This window comes from Mus caroli, chromosome 19 (genome assembly GCF_900094665.2).
Source record: "Mus caroli chromosome 19, CAROLI_EIJ_v1.1, whole genome shotgun sequence".
In the NCBI taxonomy this organism is placed as follows: Eukaryota; Metazoa; Chordata; class Mammalia; order Rodentia; family Muridae; genus Mus; species Mus caroli.
In genome coordinates this window covers 2,178,098-2,195,527 of record NC_034588.1, presented here as the reverse complement: position 1 = coordinate 2,195,527, position 17,430 = coordinate 2,178,098, and the positions used below count along the sequence as shown (strand labels likewise).

General features: G+C 50.1%; 2 protein-coding genes across 5 annotated transcripts; one reads left to right on the top strand and one right to left on the bottom strand.

Moving 5' to 3' along the window:
- Positions 1-904: 904 nt before the first annotated feature.
- On the top strand, positions 905-2,213 carry Ccdc85b (coiled-coil domain containing 85B). Of its 2 annotated transcripts, XM_021152197.2 has the most exons (2): positions 905-1,416; positions 1,572-1,771. In XM_021152197.2, exons 1-2 carry the CDS (start codon positions 1,359-1,361, stop codon positions 1,769-1,771), a joined length of 258 nt encoding a protein of 85 aa, XP_021007856.1. In that variant the 5' UTR covers positions 905-1,358. The 2 variants fall into 2 exon arrangements, with proteins under 2 accessions (XP_021007856.1, XP_021007855.1); XM_021152196.2 differs by having other exon boundaries at positions 924-2,213.
- Positions 2,214-2,801: 588 nt separating this feature from the next.
- Fosl1 (FOS like 1, AP-1 transcription factor subunit) lies at positions 2,802-11,477 on the bottom strand. Of its 3 annotated transcripts, XM_021152269.1 has the most exons (4): positions 10,970-11,477; positions 8,467-8,664; positions 4,223-4,330; positions 2,802-3,858 (listed from the first exon to the last, which is right to left on the bottom strand). In XM_021152269.1, the coding sequence occupies exons 1-4, from the start codon at positions 11,072-11,074 to the stop codon at positions 3,442-3,444; spliced, it is 828 nt and encodes a 275-aa protein (XP_021007928.1). In that variant the 5' UTR covers positions 11,075-11,477; the 3' UTR covers positions 2,802-3,441. The 3 variants fall into 3 exon arrangements, with proteins under 3 accessions (XP_021007928.1, XP_021007930.1, XP_021007934.1); XM_021152271.2 differs by lacking the exon at positions 4,223-4,330 and having other exon boundaries at positions 3,428-3,858; positions 8,467-8,661; positions 10,970-11,074; XM_021152275.1 differs by lacking the exon at positions 2,802-3,858 and having other exon boundaries at positions 4,266-4,325; positions 8,467-8,661; positions 10,970-11,074.
- Positions 11,478-17,430: the final 5,953 nt, after the last annotated feature.

Sequence of the window (17,430 nt, the reverse complement as noted above, 5' to 3'; positions counted from 1 at the left end):
AAAAAAAAAAAAAGAATGCGACATCTATCCGCCATTGAAGCCTACTTCCCTTTCCAATTTCAACCTCTCAAGCACTGGGATTACAGGATAGGAGCCACCAATATACCCTGCTCTTCAAAGCCACCTCATCCATCTTACCACTTCCCATATACCCACGCTTACCAGACTCTCAGAACAAGCCTCGCCTAATCCTAAAGGAGCTAGACTCCCCAGGGCAGCAGTGACTTCCCCACACTTCTTGCTTCTTTCACACACTCTTTCTCTCTTGGCAGTCTTGTGTTTTGTGTTTTGATGACAGGGTCTCTCTACATATTCCTATCTGTCCTGGAACTCTCTGCTGGCATCTTATGCATCTTTAATGGCCCCTCAGATATTTCCTCTTTGGGAAATATTTTGGGGATCTCAGAGACTACTTCTGCATCACATCTTTTTTTTTTTTTTTTTTTTTTATGGTCCAAGAATAAACCAGGGCCTTCCACATGCTAGGTAAGTGAGTTGTCATTGAGCCATATGCTCAACGTGAGCTTCCATGCCTGCCCTCTCTCTCTTCCCCAAAAGATTCTCTCTCTCTCTCTCTCTCTCTCTCTCTCTCTCTCTGCAAGACAGGGTTTCTCTGTGTAGCCTTGGCTGCTTCTGTCAGATTTTGACCTTTTTGATCAAGTACAGGATTATTGTTAAGTGTATTTCTACACGGACCTTTCACACAACAAAGGTTTATTAAATAAACAAATCCTTTGGATGGCCCATCCTGCAGGCAGGAAACGGTCCCTGGGAGGGAGGGAGGGAGGGTTGGGAATGAGCCAGGACCTTTGACTCTAGATTCGGAGTAGCTGCGAGGGAGTGATGCTTCCTAGTTCTCGGAAAGGAAGGAAAGGAAGAAGAGCCTGGTAAGCCATCTGTTTAGCTTCTGTTGCGGAGTGGGAAGGAGTCAAAGGCAGACACCTGAATATCATTTCTCAAAAAGTGCTCGAGGGATTTTGGAACATGGAGTCCTGTAACGCCTTCAAGTCCCGCTGAGATGACCATAGAAGGAAAGGAGAGAGAAGGTCTCTACTGTTTGAGGGTCGTGACACCCAGGTTCGGAGTGGGCGAGAAAAGAGAGCTACAGGCTTAGGCTCCGCCCCTTCCCGGGAGGCTTTCTGGATTGGCTGTTCTTGGGCAACATCACGAGGCCCCGCCCCGGCGCGCGCCCTGCCTCGTGCCCACCCCAGGGTAGCTGCTGCAGCCTACGCTGCCTCTTCCACTGCCTACGGTCCTCGGAGCCAGAGCCCGGGTCGGAGCCTGAGAGGCAACCGGCCCGAGGAGGGGCTCCAGAGCCTCGGCCGTGGGCGGGCGATGCTGCAGCTGCCTGATCAACTATGGAGGCCGAAGCAGGCGGCCTGGAGGAGCTGACGGATGAGGAGATGGCGGCGCTGGGTAAGGAGGAGCTGGTGCGGCGCCTGCGGCGGGAGGAGGCGGCGCGCCTGGCAGCGCTAGTGCAGCGCGGCCGCCTGATGCAGGAGGTGAATCGACAGCTGCAGGGTCACCTGGGCGAGATCCGTGAGCTCAAACAGCTCAACCGGCGCCTGCAGGCGGAGAACCGGGAGCTGCGCGACCTCTGCTGCTTTCTGGACTCGGAGCGCCAACGAGGACGGCGTGCGGCGCGCCAGTGGCAGCTCTTTGGGACCCAAGCATCCCGGGCGGTGCGCGAGGACCTGGGTGGCTGTTGGCAGAAGCTAGCGGAGCTGGAAGGCCGCCAGGAGGAGCTGCTACGGGAAAATCTGGCCCTTAAGGAGCTTTGCTTAGCACTGGGCGAAGAGTGGGGCCCCCGCGGTGGCCCCGGCGGCACAGTGGGCTCAGGTGCTGGGCCCACGCCCGAGCTCGCCCTGCCACCGTGCGGGCCTCGCGACCTAGGCGATGGAAGTTCCAGCACTGGCAGTGTGGGCAGCCCGGATCAGTTACCCCTAGCCTGCTCCCCTGATGACTGAGGGCGCCGCATTTTCTACGCCAATGCCTGCCTGGATTGCTCCCTGAGCGCGGGGAATGCTGTGGACCTCCAGACCTGGTCGTAGCTTCGGCTGAGCACCAGGGCGCTGGAATGGACTGGAAAAGCCCTGGCACTGAGGAGGGCTCCTTGCTCTTGCTAGCAGGGCAGCAGGGAAAATGGAGGCTGAAGTGGAGGGACTTGCTGGGTGGTTGGGTGGGGACTAATAAACTGGGAAGGAAGCAGAGCCTGAGCCTGGCCAGCTTGTGTCTAGAACTCGCCGGGGTTAAGAGGGCGTAAACCCAGTGATGCGGTACAGTTCTCATCCGGAGGGACTGCAGAGCTAGGGTTGACTCCCTATTACCTGGGATTAGGGTGGGATTTGATACGGTGGTAGACCACTAACTCCCCCGATGGGCGCCAAGACAGGCCGAAATCCGGCCGCTGTAGTGGCTCCAGCTCCCTTCCAGGCTCCTTCCTGTCTAAAACAATGGGACAGGAAGCAGGTGTTGGGGGCCTAAAGCCCACTGAACCGCCTGCATGGATGGTGGAAGGATATACCGCCGGCCTTCCCTGCCCCCCCAGTCCTTAAGACAGGAGCAGTGTGGGTTCCCATGGGGAAAATAATTGATAATCTCTTTGCTTGCACTCCAGAGCATTCTTAGACTCTCAGTATAGGAGACAAGGAAGAGCAGAGGGTCGCCCCATTCTTCAGGTGAGAATATGGAAGTCCAAAAACATAAGATAGTTTCTTCAAGGTCACTGCTGAGACTGGAACCTGGAACTCCTGTTCCAAATGATCTCCTTTAGCCTCTGGATCCAACATGACAACCCAGACTAGAGCTTCAAGCCTTTTATTCCATTTTGGAAGGTTTGTATAAAAATAGTCTCTTTAGGAAAATAAATAGCAGCTGCCCTTGCGGTGGAGGCTCGGATACCCTGAAGCTAAGAGCTTCTCAGAGCTAGGGAGTGCAGCTCCGCTCCTCACAGAAGCCCCTGGCGCCTCCTACGTTGTGCCATTCAGGGGGAGCCTGCAGGATGTCCAGTGCTGCTGGCTGTTGGTGCTGTGTGAGTTAGTGTTCTAGGCTAGTCAAAGGGTACCTTCTGTCTAGGTGTAGAGTAGGCTGGATAACATGAAGAAAGTGACGTGGTGTGGGAAAGTGGTCTGCAAGGGGTTAGGGCGTCAAAGGACCCCTGGGGATCTACAAAGTCTGGGCTGCCAGGTGTTCTCTGGCAGAGGGGACATATTTTCCTCTAATTTTGTTCAAATTATGATAGGCCAGCTCTAGAAAAACAGTGAGCAGCTTTGGTGATCCCCTCCAAGCTGGCTCTACATCAAAGCATAATGTGTTTGTTCTAGTCGGAAGAGATAAAAGATTTGCTGGTTTGGGGCAAGGGTATGGTCCAGGCCTGCTGGATCAATGGGAGAAAGGAGATGACTAGGGGTAGCACCAGCAAGGGGTGTGTGACTGGGTGCCTCACAAAGCCAGGAGTGTGGGCGAGCCCAGGGGGTCGGAGGAGGGGTCGCCACTGCTGCTGCTACTCTTTCGGTGAGCGGAGGAGCAAGGTTCTGGTGTGCTAGGATAGGTGAAAACCAGACTCGGAGTAAAAGGAGTCAGAGAGGGTGTGGTCATGAGCGTGGGTGTATGCAGTGCTTCCGGTTCAAGTACGGGTCCTGGAGAAAGGGAGATACAAGGCACTGGGCGGCCGGGGGCTGGTGGGCTGCTGGCACTGCTGGTGCTGCCAGAACCACCTGTGTCCTTCTTGTCTCCTTCTGGGATTTTGCAGATGGGGCGATGGGCTTCCAGCACCAGCTCAAGGCGTTCCTTCTGCTTCTGCAGCTCTTCAATCTCTCGCTGCAGCCCCGATTTCTCATCCTCCAACTTGTCGGTCTCCTTTACAGGATTAGCAGAAAGATAGGAAAATGAAGGCTAAAGGTCCCCAAGCCTCAGGCTGGAGTAGGGATTGTGCCAGTCATCCCCAACAAGTCTGGACTGCACTCCCGTGAGCCTCTGGGAGAAAATGGGCATGACTCCCATCAGACGGGGCATCTTAGGAGAATTGCTGCCTACCAACTTCGACTCTGCCTCGAAGCCCAAGACAAACAATATTTAAGCCACTTTCCCTTATCCTTTTTCCAGGACTTCCCCACAGGCAGGGAGGATGGCAGAGTGCTGAGAAGTGATTTATTGGGTCTTTTGTGTTCTTGGGGCTCTGTGGGTCTGGGCCTGGGGACCCTTTGAACCAGATGATGCTCACCGCCTGCAGGAAGTCTGTCAATTCCTTTCTTCGGTTTCTACACTTAGCAGCTGCTAGCTTGTTCCGCTCGCGTCTCACCCTGCGGCGCTCTTCCTCCTCTGGGCTGATCTAGGTTGGGAGAGAAGAAGGGAGACAATGAGGCTGCCCTGAGCTGGTCATCCAGCTTTCCTTCAGTCTGTAGTCTCGGTGCCACCACCCCACACTCCACAGTTGCTTCTCTGTACCGGACGCTCGTCACCTCATTGGTGACATTTCCAGCTCACACACACCTAGCTTTACTGCTGGTTTCTTTCCTGTAATGCTTTCCCTCTCTGTAAACTTTGATCTTCCTCCCTTCCGCATCTTAGGACTGGACTAAGATGTTGGGACCCCAGGAAGCCTTTTCATTTCTCAGGCAGAAGTAGCCTTCCCTCCTGAGTGTATGAGACATGATTATCTCTTTTTACAGGACTCTCAGCCTCCTCATCTGTGGAAGATGGGATTTCTTCCCCCAGGAGCTGTGAATGGTAGGAGGTGCTCTTGAGTGCCAAAAGTCACTGGGAATCAATCTACTATGCCAACAAAGCACTTTGTAGGGCTTTTCCTTTGCTTAGTGCTAGGGATCAAACCCATGGCTTGGTACCTGCTAGCTCGGCAAATGCTCTACCACTGCGTTACACCCCTTCAACAGCCCCTCCGTAGATTCTTTTTTCTGTTTTTTTGTAGTTTTGTTTCTTTGTATTTTAGACAGAATCTCTGAGTAGCCCTGCCTGGCCTTGAACTTGATTTATAGACCAGGCTGGCCTGGAACTCACAGAGATGCACCTGCCTCTGCCTCCCAGGTGAAGATGTGACCCACCTCATCTGGCTTGTTTTGTCTTTTTAAAAGAGACAAAGTCTCATGTGTCCCAGGCTGGCCTTCAGCTCAGTGTATAGGCAAGACCGGCCTGAAAGCCCTGATTCTTTGGCCTCCACCTCCAGAGTACTAAGATTGCAGACTGTGTCAACATCCCTTCCAGCTTCCCTACATAGATTCTTTATGTTGCTGTTGTTTTGTTTTTAAAGACAGGGTTCCTCTTCATAGTTCTAGCTGTCATGGAATTCACTCTGTAGGCTGGCCTCAAACTTCATCTGTCTCTGCCTCCCAAGTAATGTGATTAAAGGCATGCGCCACACTATGCCTGGCTAGAGTCATATATTCATATATATAGTCGTGTGTGTGTGTGTGTGTGTGTGTGTGTGTGTGTGTGTGTGTGTGATAGCACCCGTAGAGTTTGGTTCTCTACTTCCACTGTGTGGATTTCAAGGATTGAACTCAGGTCATTAGGCTTCGCAGCAAGTACCTTTACCCACGGAGCCATCTCATCAGCACCCCCTACATAGATTGGTTTTTGAGAGGGTTTCTCTGTGTAGCCCTGGCTGTCCTGGGACTTGGTTTGTAGATCAGACCAGGCTGGCCTTAAACAGAGATCTGCTGTCTGAACCACCACCATCTGTCTTTTAAATTTTTATTTATTTGTTTAACGTATGTGAGTACACTGCTGCTGTCTTCAGATACACCAGAAGAGGGCATTGGATCCCATTACAGATGGTTGTGAGCCACCATGTGGTTGTTGGGAATTGAACTCAGGACCTCTGGAAAAGCATTCAGTGCTCTTAACCNCCGAGCCATCTCTCCAGCCCCCCCCCCCCATTTTTTTTTAAAGATTAAAAAAGGGGCTGGTGAGATGGCTCAGCGGGTAAGAGCATTGACTGCTCTTCCAAAGGTCCTGAGTTCAAATCCCAGCAACCATATGGTGGCTCACAACCATCCATAACAAGATCTGACTCCCTCTTCTGGAGTGTCTAAAGGCAGCTACAGGTGTACTTACATATAGTAAATAAATAAATCTTTTTAAAAAAAAGATTAAAAATATGTAGCCTGGGGCTAGAGAGATGTTTTAGCAGTTAAGTGCTGCTCTTTCAGAGGTCCTGAGTTCAAATCCCAGCCACACACGGTGGCTCACGACCATCTATAATAGGATCTGATGCCCTCTCCTGGCATGAAGGTATACATGGAAGCACTCATTCATACATAAAATTTACCAAAAAAAAAAAAAAAAAAGCCTTTTAGTGATGGCATACACCTTTGGTCCCAGCACTTGGAAGGCAGGCAAATGCCTCTGTGAGTTTGAGGCCAGCCTGGTCTGTAGAGTGAGTTCTAGGACAGCCAGGGCTACACAGAGAAACCCTGTCTCAAAAGAAAAAAGAGGGGCTGGTGAGATGGCTCAGTGGGTAAGAGCACCCGACTGCTCTTCCGAAGGTCCAGAGTTCAAATCCCAGCAACCACATGGTGGTTCACAACCATCCGTAATGAGATCTGACGCCCTCTTCTGGTGTGTCTGAAGACAGCTACAGTGTACTTACATATAATAAATAAATAAATCTTTAAAAAAAAAAAAAGAACAAAATTACCTCTGAGTATTTTACCTGTGTGTTTGTATGAGCACCTTGTGCGTGCAGTGCTGGTGGGGGCCAGCAGAGGGCATCAGAGCCTTGGGGGACGTTGTGGACAGTGAGTTACCACGTGGGTGCTGAGAATGAACCCGGATCCTTTAAGGAGCAGCCAGAGCCGCTGCCAAGTCACCCATCCAGATCTCTGCACACTCACATGTGAGGAAGCTCGGGAAGGATGAGTGACTTGTTCAAGTTCCAGAGCATGGGTTTATATTCACTCAGACCACACCGAGGGGAAGCCACCTACCCACAGCTCACAGCTCCAACCCACTAGTACCCGTGATCAGAAGGTGTCCCTCAGGACAGGGCTAAAGGAAGGATTCACCCTGGGCTTGCCTCTTGCTCACACCCCAGCTGGTCACAGAGGTAAGCTGTTCCCTTGCTGGGAAGCCTGTTGCTGGCTCTTCTCTGGCCAATCTCACATATCTCCCAGGGTCTTGCCATCCCTCTCCGAGCCATCATGGCAAGGATCTGTGTGTGCATTCACTTGGGAATATGTGCATACACTAGGGGTTGAGTCCAGGGCTTCGGGCTTGAAGCAGGTTCTTCACCTCAGAGGTAGTCCCCCAGCCAGGCTTATGACTTACATCATAGTTTTTCCTACTTAACACTTAAGTCAGGTTTTCTTTGATTGTTGTTTGGTTATCGGAGATAGGGTTTATGTATCCCAGGCTGACCTTAAACTCTCCATGTTTCTGAGAGTAACTTGAATGGCTCCTCCTGTCTTGATTTTTCAAGTTCTGGGATTACAGGCATACCTTGCACACCCAGCTTTTTAATATGGAGACCTCCCTGCACTAGACTCATAATCTCAGTACTTCAGGGAGAGGAAAAAAAGTGCTATGACCTAAAAGATCCTTCATCCCTGTCGGGTATCTAGCATACACCTATACTCCTAGCACTTAGGAAGGCAGGAGGCTCTCAAGACCCCACCTCAAACAAACCAACCAAAACATACCCTTAGTTATTTTAGAAAGGCATTCAAAGTTCCCAGCTCGCTCTGTCTGCAGCCTTCTGTGAGCTCCCATTCAGACAGTGGCTCATTAAGCTCTGACTTTGGGAGTTGAGTAGACCTCAGGCCAGGACCAGTCCTGTCTCATTACTCACGTTTGTATGAATCTAGACAAGCGAGTACCCCTCTATGTTTCACTTCCTCTGATGGAAGATGGAAAAATTGAAATACATTTCCCATGCACTTTTTTTCCCCCTTTCTTGAGACAGGGCTTCTCTGTAGCCCTGGCTGTCCTGGAACTCACTCTGTAAACCAGGCTGGCCTTTACCCAGAGATCCACCTGCCTCTGCCTCCCCAGTGCTGGGATTTAAGGTGTGAGCCACCACTGCCCACTCACTTTTTGTGACAATTAAAAGAAATAGGCTGAGACTCTGTGACTGTTAAAAAGAAGAGTCACTCCTGTTCTCCCCTCACCCCAAGGTACATGGCCAGCATCAGCCTTCCTCCCACCCTGGCACACAAGACAGTGGAGACATACACACTTAACACTCTGTCCCCTTCACCTCAATTCTGTGCCTTCAGCCCTCTTCCCAGAAGAGTCTTTTCAGCTTCCATACGCAAATCCTATCCATCCATGGTTTAGGTTAACATGTAGCCTTCTCCAGGAAGCTTTCCTTGACTCAAAGGTGACCTTTTACCTCCTTCTTGGCCTCTCAGGAACTTCTATGCGGAATAGAAATTCCCTTGTAGCAAGATCCTGTCCCTGTCTAGTAGGACCCCTACGGGCTATGGAAAGTGCAGCATCTCTGTTCCTTACCTGCTCGCAGGGCCTGCGACGCACCCCTGGAGGTGGCCCTAGGGCTCGTATGACTCCTGGCCGGGGCTGAGGGGGACTGTACTGGGGATAGGCCAGAGGTCGGGGATAGCCAGTGGGTCCCAGGAAATGAGGCTGCACCATCCAGTGCAGTTCCTGGCTGCCGCTCACGGTGTCGATGCTTGGCACAAGGTGGAACTTCTGAGAAATAAGAAGGGAAATGATAAGGTCTGTGTGGACTGAGGGGCTTCCAGGGGACAGGGCTGGACTTCTGTCTCCCTTCACCTCAGTGTACATACCGGTTCTGGGAGACCACAAAGAGCAAAATTTGGCAACCAGAAACTTACTTGTTCAGGAGCTGTGTGACTTTGGGCAGGTCACAAAATGTCTCTCTATGTTTGTCTGTTTCCCCCCCAGAGAGAGTTTGCTTTTTTTTTTTTTTTTTTTAATTTATTATATGTAAGTACACTGTAGCTGTCTTCAGACACTCCAGAAGAGGGCGCCAGATCTCGTTACGGATGGTTGTGAGCCACCATGTGGTTGCTGGGATTTGAACTCTGGACCTTCGGAAGAGCAGTCGGGTGCTCTTACCCACTGAGCCATCTCACCAGCCCCAATAGTTTGCTTTTTTATTTTTTGTTTTAAATCAAGTATGGACTGCCTAACACTGTTCCAACTATTTAACAAATAGTGACTCACACAGCTGCCATGATCCTGTTTTCAGACAGGAGAGCAGTTGCCCGTAGACCCACAGCTAGTAAGTGGAAACTAAGAGTTGAGACCCAGTCCTCACAGTGGGCATACTTTCAGCTTCTAGCTCCCAAGGCAATTCTGAGAATCAGGAAGAGAATTTGTTGTTTGGGGGCCGTGGGGTGGGGTGGGCAGGATCTCACCTAACTCAGGCTAGACCTAAACTCACGATTCCTCTTCCTCTACCTCCCAGGCACCAAGACTATAGACATGTAGCACCAGAGCTTGGGAGTCCAGCATCAGCTTGGAGCTTGGCCATTGATGGGCTTTGAGACTGGGGCATGTTATTTAGTCTCAGTTTCCCTGTTATTAATATCATTCAACGTTTCATTGCTGTTGAGAAGCTGGCTCTCATAGCTCAGAAATCAGAGTTTAATCAGCTTTTTAAGGTTTTTGTTTTTTATTTTTTAAGTTTTGAGACAGGATCTCTATTATGTAGCTCTAGCTGACTTGGAAGTCACCTTGTAGACCAAATTGGCTTCAAACTCCCAGAGATCTGCCTGCCTCTGCCTCCTGAATGCTGGGGTTAAATGCATGCCCAGCTGTCGACTTAAAAACTTGAAAGTTCAAAACTGATGGGGTTTTTTAAGTCCATGAAATAAAGTGAAGAGAGTAAAAGCCTCCCATAAGGGGTCTGGCATCCTTTCGTTCTTTTTCTTTCAGAAATCTGAGGCATGTGTGGGATTGAGTGTCAGTGGGGGTGGGGGCTCAGCGTTCTGGGAGAGAAAACTGGGTTCAAGCTCTGTGAGCTAAGGGCGTGGGGCCCCTCCAGTCCAGGAAGCACCTCACATGCTTAGGCAAGTCTGGACAGCTATGTCCCCAGCCCAATACTGGGGGGACCCAGCATCTCAGTGACCCCCGTTCTGGGCTAGAAGCACTGCCAGGGGCATCTCTCGCTCCCAGGTCGTCGGTCCTTAGGGGCCGTTTGGGGCCAGGAAGGGAGGGGCACCCAGAGTGACTCAGCCTCAGTGACTCGGCCCGCTGTGACTCGGCGAAACGGACGCAGCTCCTTCCCTCCCCTGGCGACACGTGCTCGCGGCCCCTCGACAGGAAATGGGCACCTGCAACCTCTCAAGTGCCCCTATCCAGCAGTGAGAGACGTCGAGTGCCGAGAATGTGGAGCGCGAGAGTGGCCGGGCAGGTGACCCCGCTCACATCCCAACACTTCATGGTCTCCAGGAACCCCTCGGAACCACTGCCTGGGGCCCAAGGGCTCTATACTGCACACAAAGAGATGAGGACTTGACCGGATAAAGGGACACGGACAACCAGAGCAACACACCGACAGCCTCGGACAGGCTGCTAAGAATTCGCTGTCCCGGCTGGGTTCTGATGGACCCCGTCTCTATGTTCCCAGACCCCAGGTCCCAGTTATTAACTGGAGATGGAGAACACCTCTGATCCTGTCCAGGCTGGGATGGGGCAGGTATTTAGAGGGACAGCGTATTAGGGGCAGCTAGGAGGAAATGTAAGACAGTAACGGAGACGGAGGGGCAGAAAGACAGTCAGCTAGGGAGATACGGGCGAGCGAGAAGGGGGATTCGCAGATATTCGCGCTTCCCCCTGCGCTCGTCCCCTTGGCCACCGGGTCCATAGGTTCCCCGACCACACAGAACGTGCAGGATCCTCGGTCGCGACCACCAGAGTCAGATGCTGCTCGGGGCCCCACTCCAAATCCCGGAGCAAACTAGACTAACCCCAGCATCCCTGATGCTGTCCAAATTCAGGTCCCCCAGGAGGATTCGGCCAGTCTCACCTGCTGCTGGGCGGTCTGTGCCTGCGCTTGCGGGGGCTGCGCGGGGCGACCGTACGGGCTGCCAGCCCCGGAGCTCGGTCCCGGTTCCCCGTAGTCTCGGTACATGCCCTGGGCTGATGTTCGGTAGGGTCCGCGTCGGCGGCTGCGGTTCTGACTCACTCGCGCCTCTCGGAGTCTGGTCTTTTTTATGAATGAAAAGTTCTTGGGCTGAACCACTTGCACCACGGGGGGTGGGGGCGTGTCTCGACGGCGCCTTTCACCTCGCAGGGGACCCACCTCTCCAGATGAACCTCCGTGGACCGGTCCGCTCGGAACTTCAAGACCCTCTGCTCTGGTGGCAAGCCGCCTCTACATAGAGAAAGCGACCGACTTGGCGTCCCCTAGCATCCGCGGCGGCCACGCCCCCCTCTGACGCAGCTGCCCATACATGGTGCAATTTCCTTGCCGCGCCCAGGTACACCGAGGATTCCCCCTGACGCACCTTGCCGAAGTTGGGGCTTGCAACTGCGCCCCGCCCCGTTCAGGCTAGTCAAGGTTCCCAACACCATAGAACAGGGTGAAACAAAATCCTGTAGCCGCCTGGCCTCGCGCCAAGACTTAGAAAGAAGAACGGGGAGAGTGTCTGGAAGCTGTGAAGTGAATTATAAATATGGGTTATTATTATCATCATCATTATTTACCTGGAGAGAATCATTCCAACTGTCACCCAAGTCTGCGGTCCTGACTTAAGACCGCTCCTCTCAAGTGGGGTGAGAAGTTTCTTTAGTTGAGTTTGCTTTGCTTGTGGTTTGTGGAGGGAGGTTGGTTGAGACAGGGTCTCAGGTATCTAGTTGAGGTTGGCCTTGAACTCCTGATCCTTCCTTCACCTCTCAAGTGCTGGAATGTGCCACCATCCCACGTGGCTTTTGTAGATAGGGTCTCATGTTGTGCAGGTTGGTCTTGAACTCCTTATGTAGCTTAGGATAACCTGCTTTCACTTCTCAAGTGGAGGGCAGACATTACAAATGTGCCCCTCCACACCCAGTTTCAACTGTTGTCAAGGTTTTTGATAGACTGAAAGGTTACTGACAAACCAGGGTTATAAAATGTTGTTATATTTGAATTCTACGTGAAATGGCATTTAGTGTACCCACAGATAGAAGGCACTACATGTTTGAGACTGTCTCTGGAGCTATCACAAGCTTTAATCCAGGCCTCTACAGGCAGAGAGAGCCTACAGAAGGACATAGGTGTCCTGAGACACAATCAGGAAGGCTTCTTGACTGGAGGTTTGACTGGAGGCACTCCTCCAGTACTATGTGTGTCACCAGCCTACTTTGGAAGTATGGGAAAGGCCTTGATACGGGTGAGGTTCTGACTAGGTGTGCTGAGGAGGTAAATGCCATTGTAACCCCCACTTCTCAGATGGGAAAAACTGAGTCTGACAGGTATTGAAATGAGTTGCTCAAGGCCACTGAGTAAGTGGCTGAGTCTGGTGACCAAGTCAGGCTATGAGCTTCAAGCCTTTACATTGCACATACACGAAGAATGGCAGGCTGGGAGAGCATGGGTCCCAAAACTCTTTCTCTGATTTCTTCCATCTCAATGGAAACTGAAGAAACTTGTCCTCAGGGAAGCAGAGGCCTGGGCTGTCTTCATTGGGAACAAAGGCTGGGGTTCTGCTGTTTGGACTCAGGCCTGGAGGCCAGTATATCTCATCATAGAGCTATACTTTGTGTCTGTGTGACCTGGGAGGTCTCCTTCCTGAGTCTGGGTTGGGCCTCACTGTTGACCTCCCAGTGCTGCTATGGGACCAAAGGAGACCACGGATGTGACAGTGCTTTGCTGTTGAAGCATCCTCAAAAGATCACCAGCCTAGTGCCCGTCTCTCACCCTGACGCTAGGAAAGAGAACTGCAGGCGTGTGTGTTGGGGGTTAGGGGAGGAGAGAAGTGTCTTGGTAGTGAATCCGTAGAAAGAAAACGCCTACATGCATGGTACACTCAGAATGCTCTGGGTTCTGGGTTTGAATTCTGGATGGGCTGACCATCCACTGTGAATCCGGGATGATTCACCCAACTGTGACCTCCTGTTTCCGCATTTGTGAACTGGGGGCACAGTGACAACTGCATCTGAAAATTGCTAGAGAGATACACACAATAATGTCACAGAGACAGGCCTGACGGTGAGCTCTGTGACTCCAGAGTGCTGAAAATAAAGGCAGGAGGACCGAAGATGGTCAAGCTCAGCATCTGCTACAAGATGAGCTCAGTCAAGGCCAGCCTGGGCTACATGACACTGTCTCAAGAAAACAAATTAAGGCTGCAGAGATGGCTCAGCAGGTCAAAGTGCTTGCTACAACAGGCCTGACTACCTGAGTTTGATCCCTGGAGCATATGATGTCAGAAGAGAACTGATTTCCAGTGATTACCCCATGATCTCCTTATGAGTGTTATACGTGTACTCTTGCACTCCAGCATGAGAGCATGAACACATGTACACATGTACACACACACACACACACACACAGAGAGAAGCTGGGAGACCTGATTGGTGTTTGAACCCTTTGGCTGACCAGTGTTAGACTAGACAGATGGTGGTGGCACATGGGAGAATTTGAGTCCACCCTGACAGCATCCATCCTCCTGCGGCAAAAATATTGCCCTACCCTCTCCTCACACTGTGGCAGCTGAGTTGGGCCCAGGTCTCCAGAGGAGTGTGTGTACGTGACTTTGGAAGTCCCTTCCTGCTGTAACTGGAGCCACAAGAGGCCTTTCAGAACCAGCACATTCCAAGCTCATCACTCATTAACTCCTGCCTTGCGGTTGCACAGACGTTCCCCATGCCTGACCTCACAGTGGGCTTGCGGCTAGGGAGCGAGAGGAGAACCCCAGGGGCTGCAGACTGCTGGGAAGCCCTGCCACTGTCCCTTGGTTGCTGTGTGCTCTGGGTTCAATGGCTTCCCGTCTCTGAGCCCAGAGAATCCCCACCTTGAGATGTGGTGAGGCAAAAGGGGGCAAAGGAAAAAAGTCTGCCATCTAGCGGTTCTCAGGGCCGCCAGGGAGCCGGAGGTGATGTTCATGTTCTGCAGTTCCTGTTCTCCTTTTAAATTGAAGTTGGCTTTTTAATTGAGGTGAAATTCACACACCACACCATTGTAAATACACAGCTACATGTCTTCCATGCACTCACAGTGTTGTGTAACCTTTGCCTCTCTCTGGTTTCAAAACTTTATTGGTCTAAAAAACACCCTGTGTCCATTAAGTAATCACTCCAACTCACCCCTTGCCCCATCTCCTGCCAGCCACTAATCTATTTTCTGTGGATGTGGCTTTGCCCAATCTGAGCATTTCACGTAAATGGTCTCAAGCAACATGTGACCGTTTCCATCTGGCTTCTTTAATTCAACATAAAGATCTTCAGGGATCATTTGTTGTTTTGTTTTTTTTTTTTCCATGGATTTGATAATTTACACCCTTTGGGGACTGAATAATATTCTGTGCTATGAATGTGCTACAGTTTATCCATAAGTCCCTGGACTGGTGTTCCTCACTTTGGGCCAGATACAAACAGCATTTTGATGGAAACCAGAGCACCAGATTTTAGGAGGATGAAGGCTTTCTTTTCTCTCAGGTATTTGCCTTGGATGGAATTGGTACATCTCCCTCAGGAGCCTCCAGGCAATCTTCCAAAGGGACTGTGTACTGCACATCTTCCAAAGTGGGGTTCAAGGGCTTGGATTTCTTCAGCATGGCTAACCCTCATTAGTTTGCAGTTGGGGATTTACAAAGTAAGACTACAGGCTGGAGAGATGCCTCAGTACTTAAAAGCACTGGCTGGTCTTCTAAAGGACCCAAGTTCAATACCCAGCACCCAGGGAATCCAAGAGCACTAGGCACTCATGTGGTACCCAGACACACATGCAGACAAAACACACAACACATAAAATAAATACCTAAAATAAAAAAAAGAATTAAAGACGGGAGGAAGCACAGTGCCATCTTACTGGTTTTTTTTGGGGGGGGGTTGTTTGTTTATTTTGTTTTCTATGATTTTTTTGTTCTAGACAAGGTTTCTTTGTGTAGCACTGGCCAACCTGGAGCTTGCTGTATAGACTAGGCTGGCCTCTCAGAGATTCTCCTGCCTCCCAAGTGTGCAACCATCCCCTGGCTTGCTGGACTCTTACACACAGTATCTTTTCCAGTCCTTTGTGTGTTTCTGAGATCAGAGATTTTGTTTTTCTCTTTTTGCAAAACAGGATCTTATGTAGCCCAGGCTGGCCTGCAACTTTCTAAGTAGGTAGGGAGGATTCTTCTGCCTCTGCCTCCCCGTGGGACTCCACACTTGGTTTTTCTTTTTCAGTGAGATGTATAGAGTAGTTTTTGTATATTATGAATACAAACCCTTATGATTTACAGATGTTTCTTTCTCTCTATTGTTATTGTTGAAAGGCAGAGTCTTTTTTGGGGGTTTATTTATTTATTTATTTATTTAAAGATTTATTTATTATTATAAATAAGTACACTGTAGCTGTCTTCAGACACACCAGAAGAGGGCGTCAGATTTCATTACGGATGGTTGTGAGCTACCATGTGGTTGCTGGGATTTGAACTCAGGACCTTTGGGAGAGCAGTCAGTGCTCTTAACCACTGAACCATCTCTCCAGCCCTCTTTTCTATCTTTCTCTCTTTCTTTCTCTCTCTCTTTTTTTTTCAAGACAGGGTTTCTCTTCGTAGCCCTGACTATCCTGGAACTCACTCTGTAGACCAGGCTGGCCTCGAACTCATAAATCTGCCTGCCTCTGCCTCCCAAGTGCTGGGATTAAAGTTGTGCGCCACCACTGCCCAGCCAGAGTCTTGATATATAGCCCAGGTTATTCTTTGACTCATAATCCCTTTCCCTCCACCTCTATAGTGATCATAGTACAGGCTTCCCTCATGATACCTGGCTCTTAGCTGTCCTCACCTCTCACCTCCACCATCTGAATCCAAGGGACTTACTGAGCAACGGTCTTGAGGCACAGAAACAGGCTCCTTTATCTGCTGAGCCATCTCACCACCCTTCTTTTAAACACAGGCACACACTCAAGTGCTTGAACTCATGCATGATTGCATGAATGAACTCACACACACACACACACACACACACACACACACACACGCACATGCACACACACATTGGATGTGATGGTAAATACCTTTAATCCCAGTACTCAGGAAGCAGAAGCTGGAAGATCTATGAGTTTGAGGGGGACAGCCTGGTCTATATAGTGAATTCCAGGCCAGTCAGGGCTACATAGTAAGACTTTGTTTGGAATAAAAGTGTGTGTGTGTGTGTGTGTGTGTGTGTGTGTGTGTGTGTGTAGAGGATGGTTTTCAGCCCCGGGTGATTTTTTTTTTTTTGGTAGATCTGTTTATAAAGTATAGATTTTCTGGAACTCATATTCTCCTGGAGCCTCAGGCTCTGGAGTGCTAGGACTGCATGCTTGTATAACTATGCATGTATAACTACACATATATAACTATGTGTGTATAACTATATGTATATAACTATGCGTGTATAACTATACGTGTATAACTAAACTATGCATGTATAACCATGTGTGTCTAACTGTGCCTGGGGATAATGTGGTTTTGCTATTGTCTGTTTCATTTGGAGACTGGGTCTCCTGCAGCTCAGACTAGCCTCAAACATGCTGTATAGCAGAGGCTGGCCTTCAACTACTGCTGCTCCTGCCCCGGTCTCCGAATGTCAAGATTACAACCCTGCATTTGACACCCAGTTGCTGCTGTCCTGTTTGTTTTTGTTTTCACTACAAGGTCTTACCATGTCACTTAGCTGGCCGCAAGCCCCCATGCCCAGCAATAATGTCCTTTTAATTCACAAAAGTCTTAAATTTTTGTTTAATTTAATTTATGTATTTTTTTTCATTTGTTGGTGGTGTTTCTGATGATAAATCTAAGAGTCAGCCAAGCAGTGGTAGAACACACCTTTATCCCATCACTCAGAAGACAGAGGCAGGGGGATCTTTGCGTTTGAGGTTAGCCTGGTCTACAGAGTGAGTTCTAGGACAGCCAGGGCTACACAGAGAAACCCTGTCTCGAAAAACCAAAAACAAAAACCAAAAACCAAAAACAAAACAAAAAATTAAAAAATAAAAAATAAAGACAGTAATTCAAAAGAAGCTTAAGGAGGAGAAAAGCCACATTCAAGTGTTCAGCTCACTGCTTTTGTTGTTGTTGTTGTTGATTTGGTTGGTTGTTTTTTTGAGACAGGGACTCACTGTATAGCCCCAGCTGTCCTGGAACTTGAACTCGCAGAGAGTTACCTGCCTCTGCCTCCCAAATGCTAGGACTAAAGGCGTGCGCCATCATGCCTGGATAGCCCATTGACTTTATTTTTCTGAATTCATAAACCCTCGTAGCTGTCACCCATACCAAATAGAGTGATGGAGTGCTGTTCCATGATGAGCCCAGAGAGTCC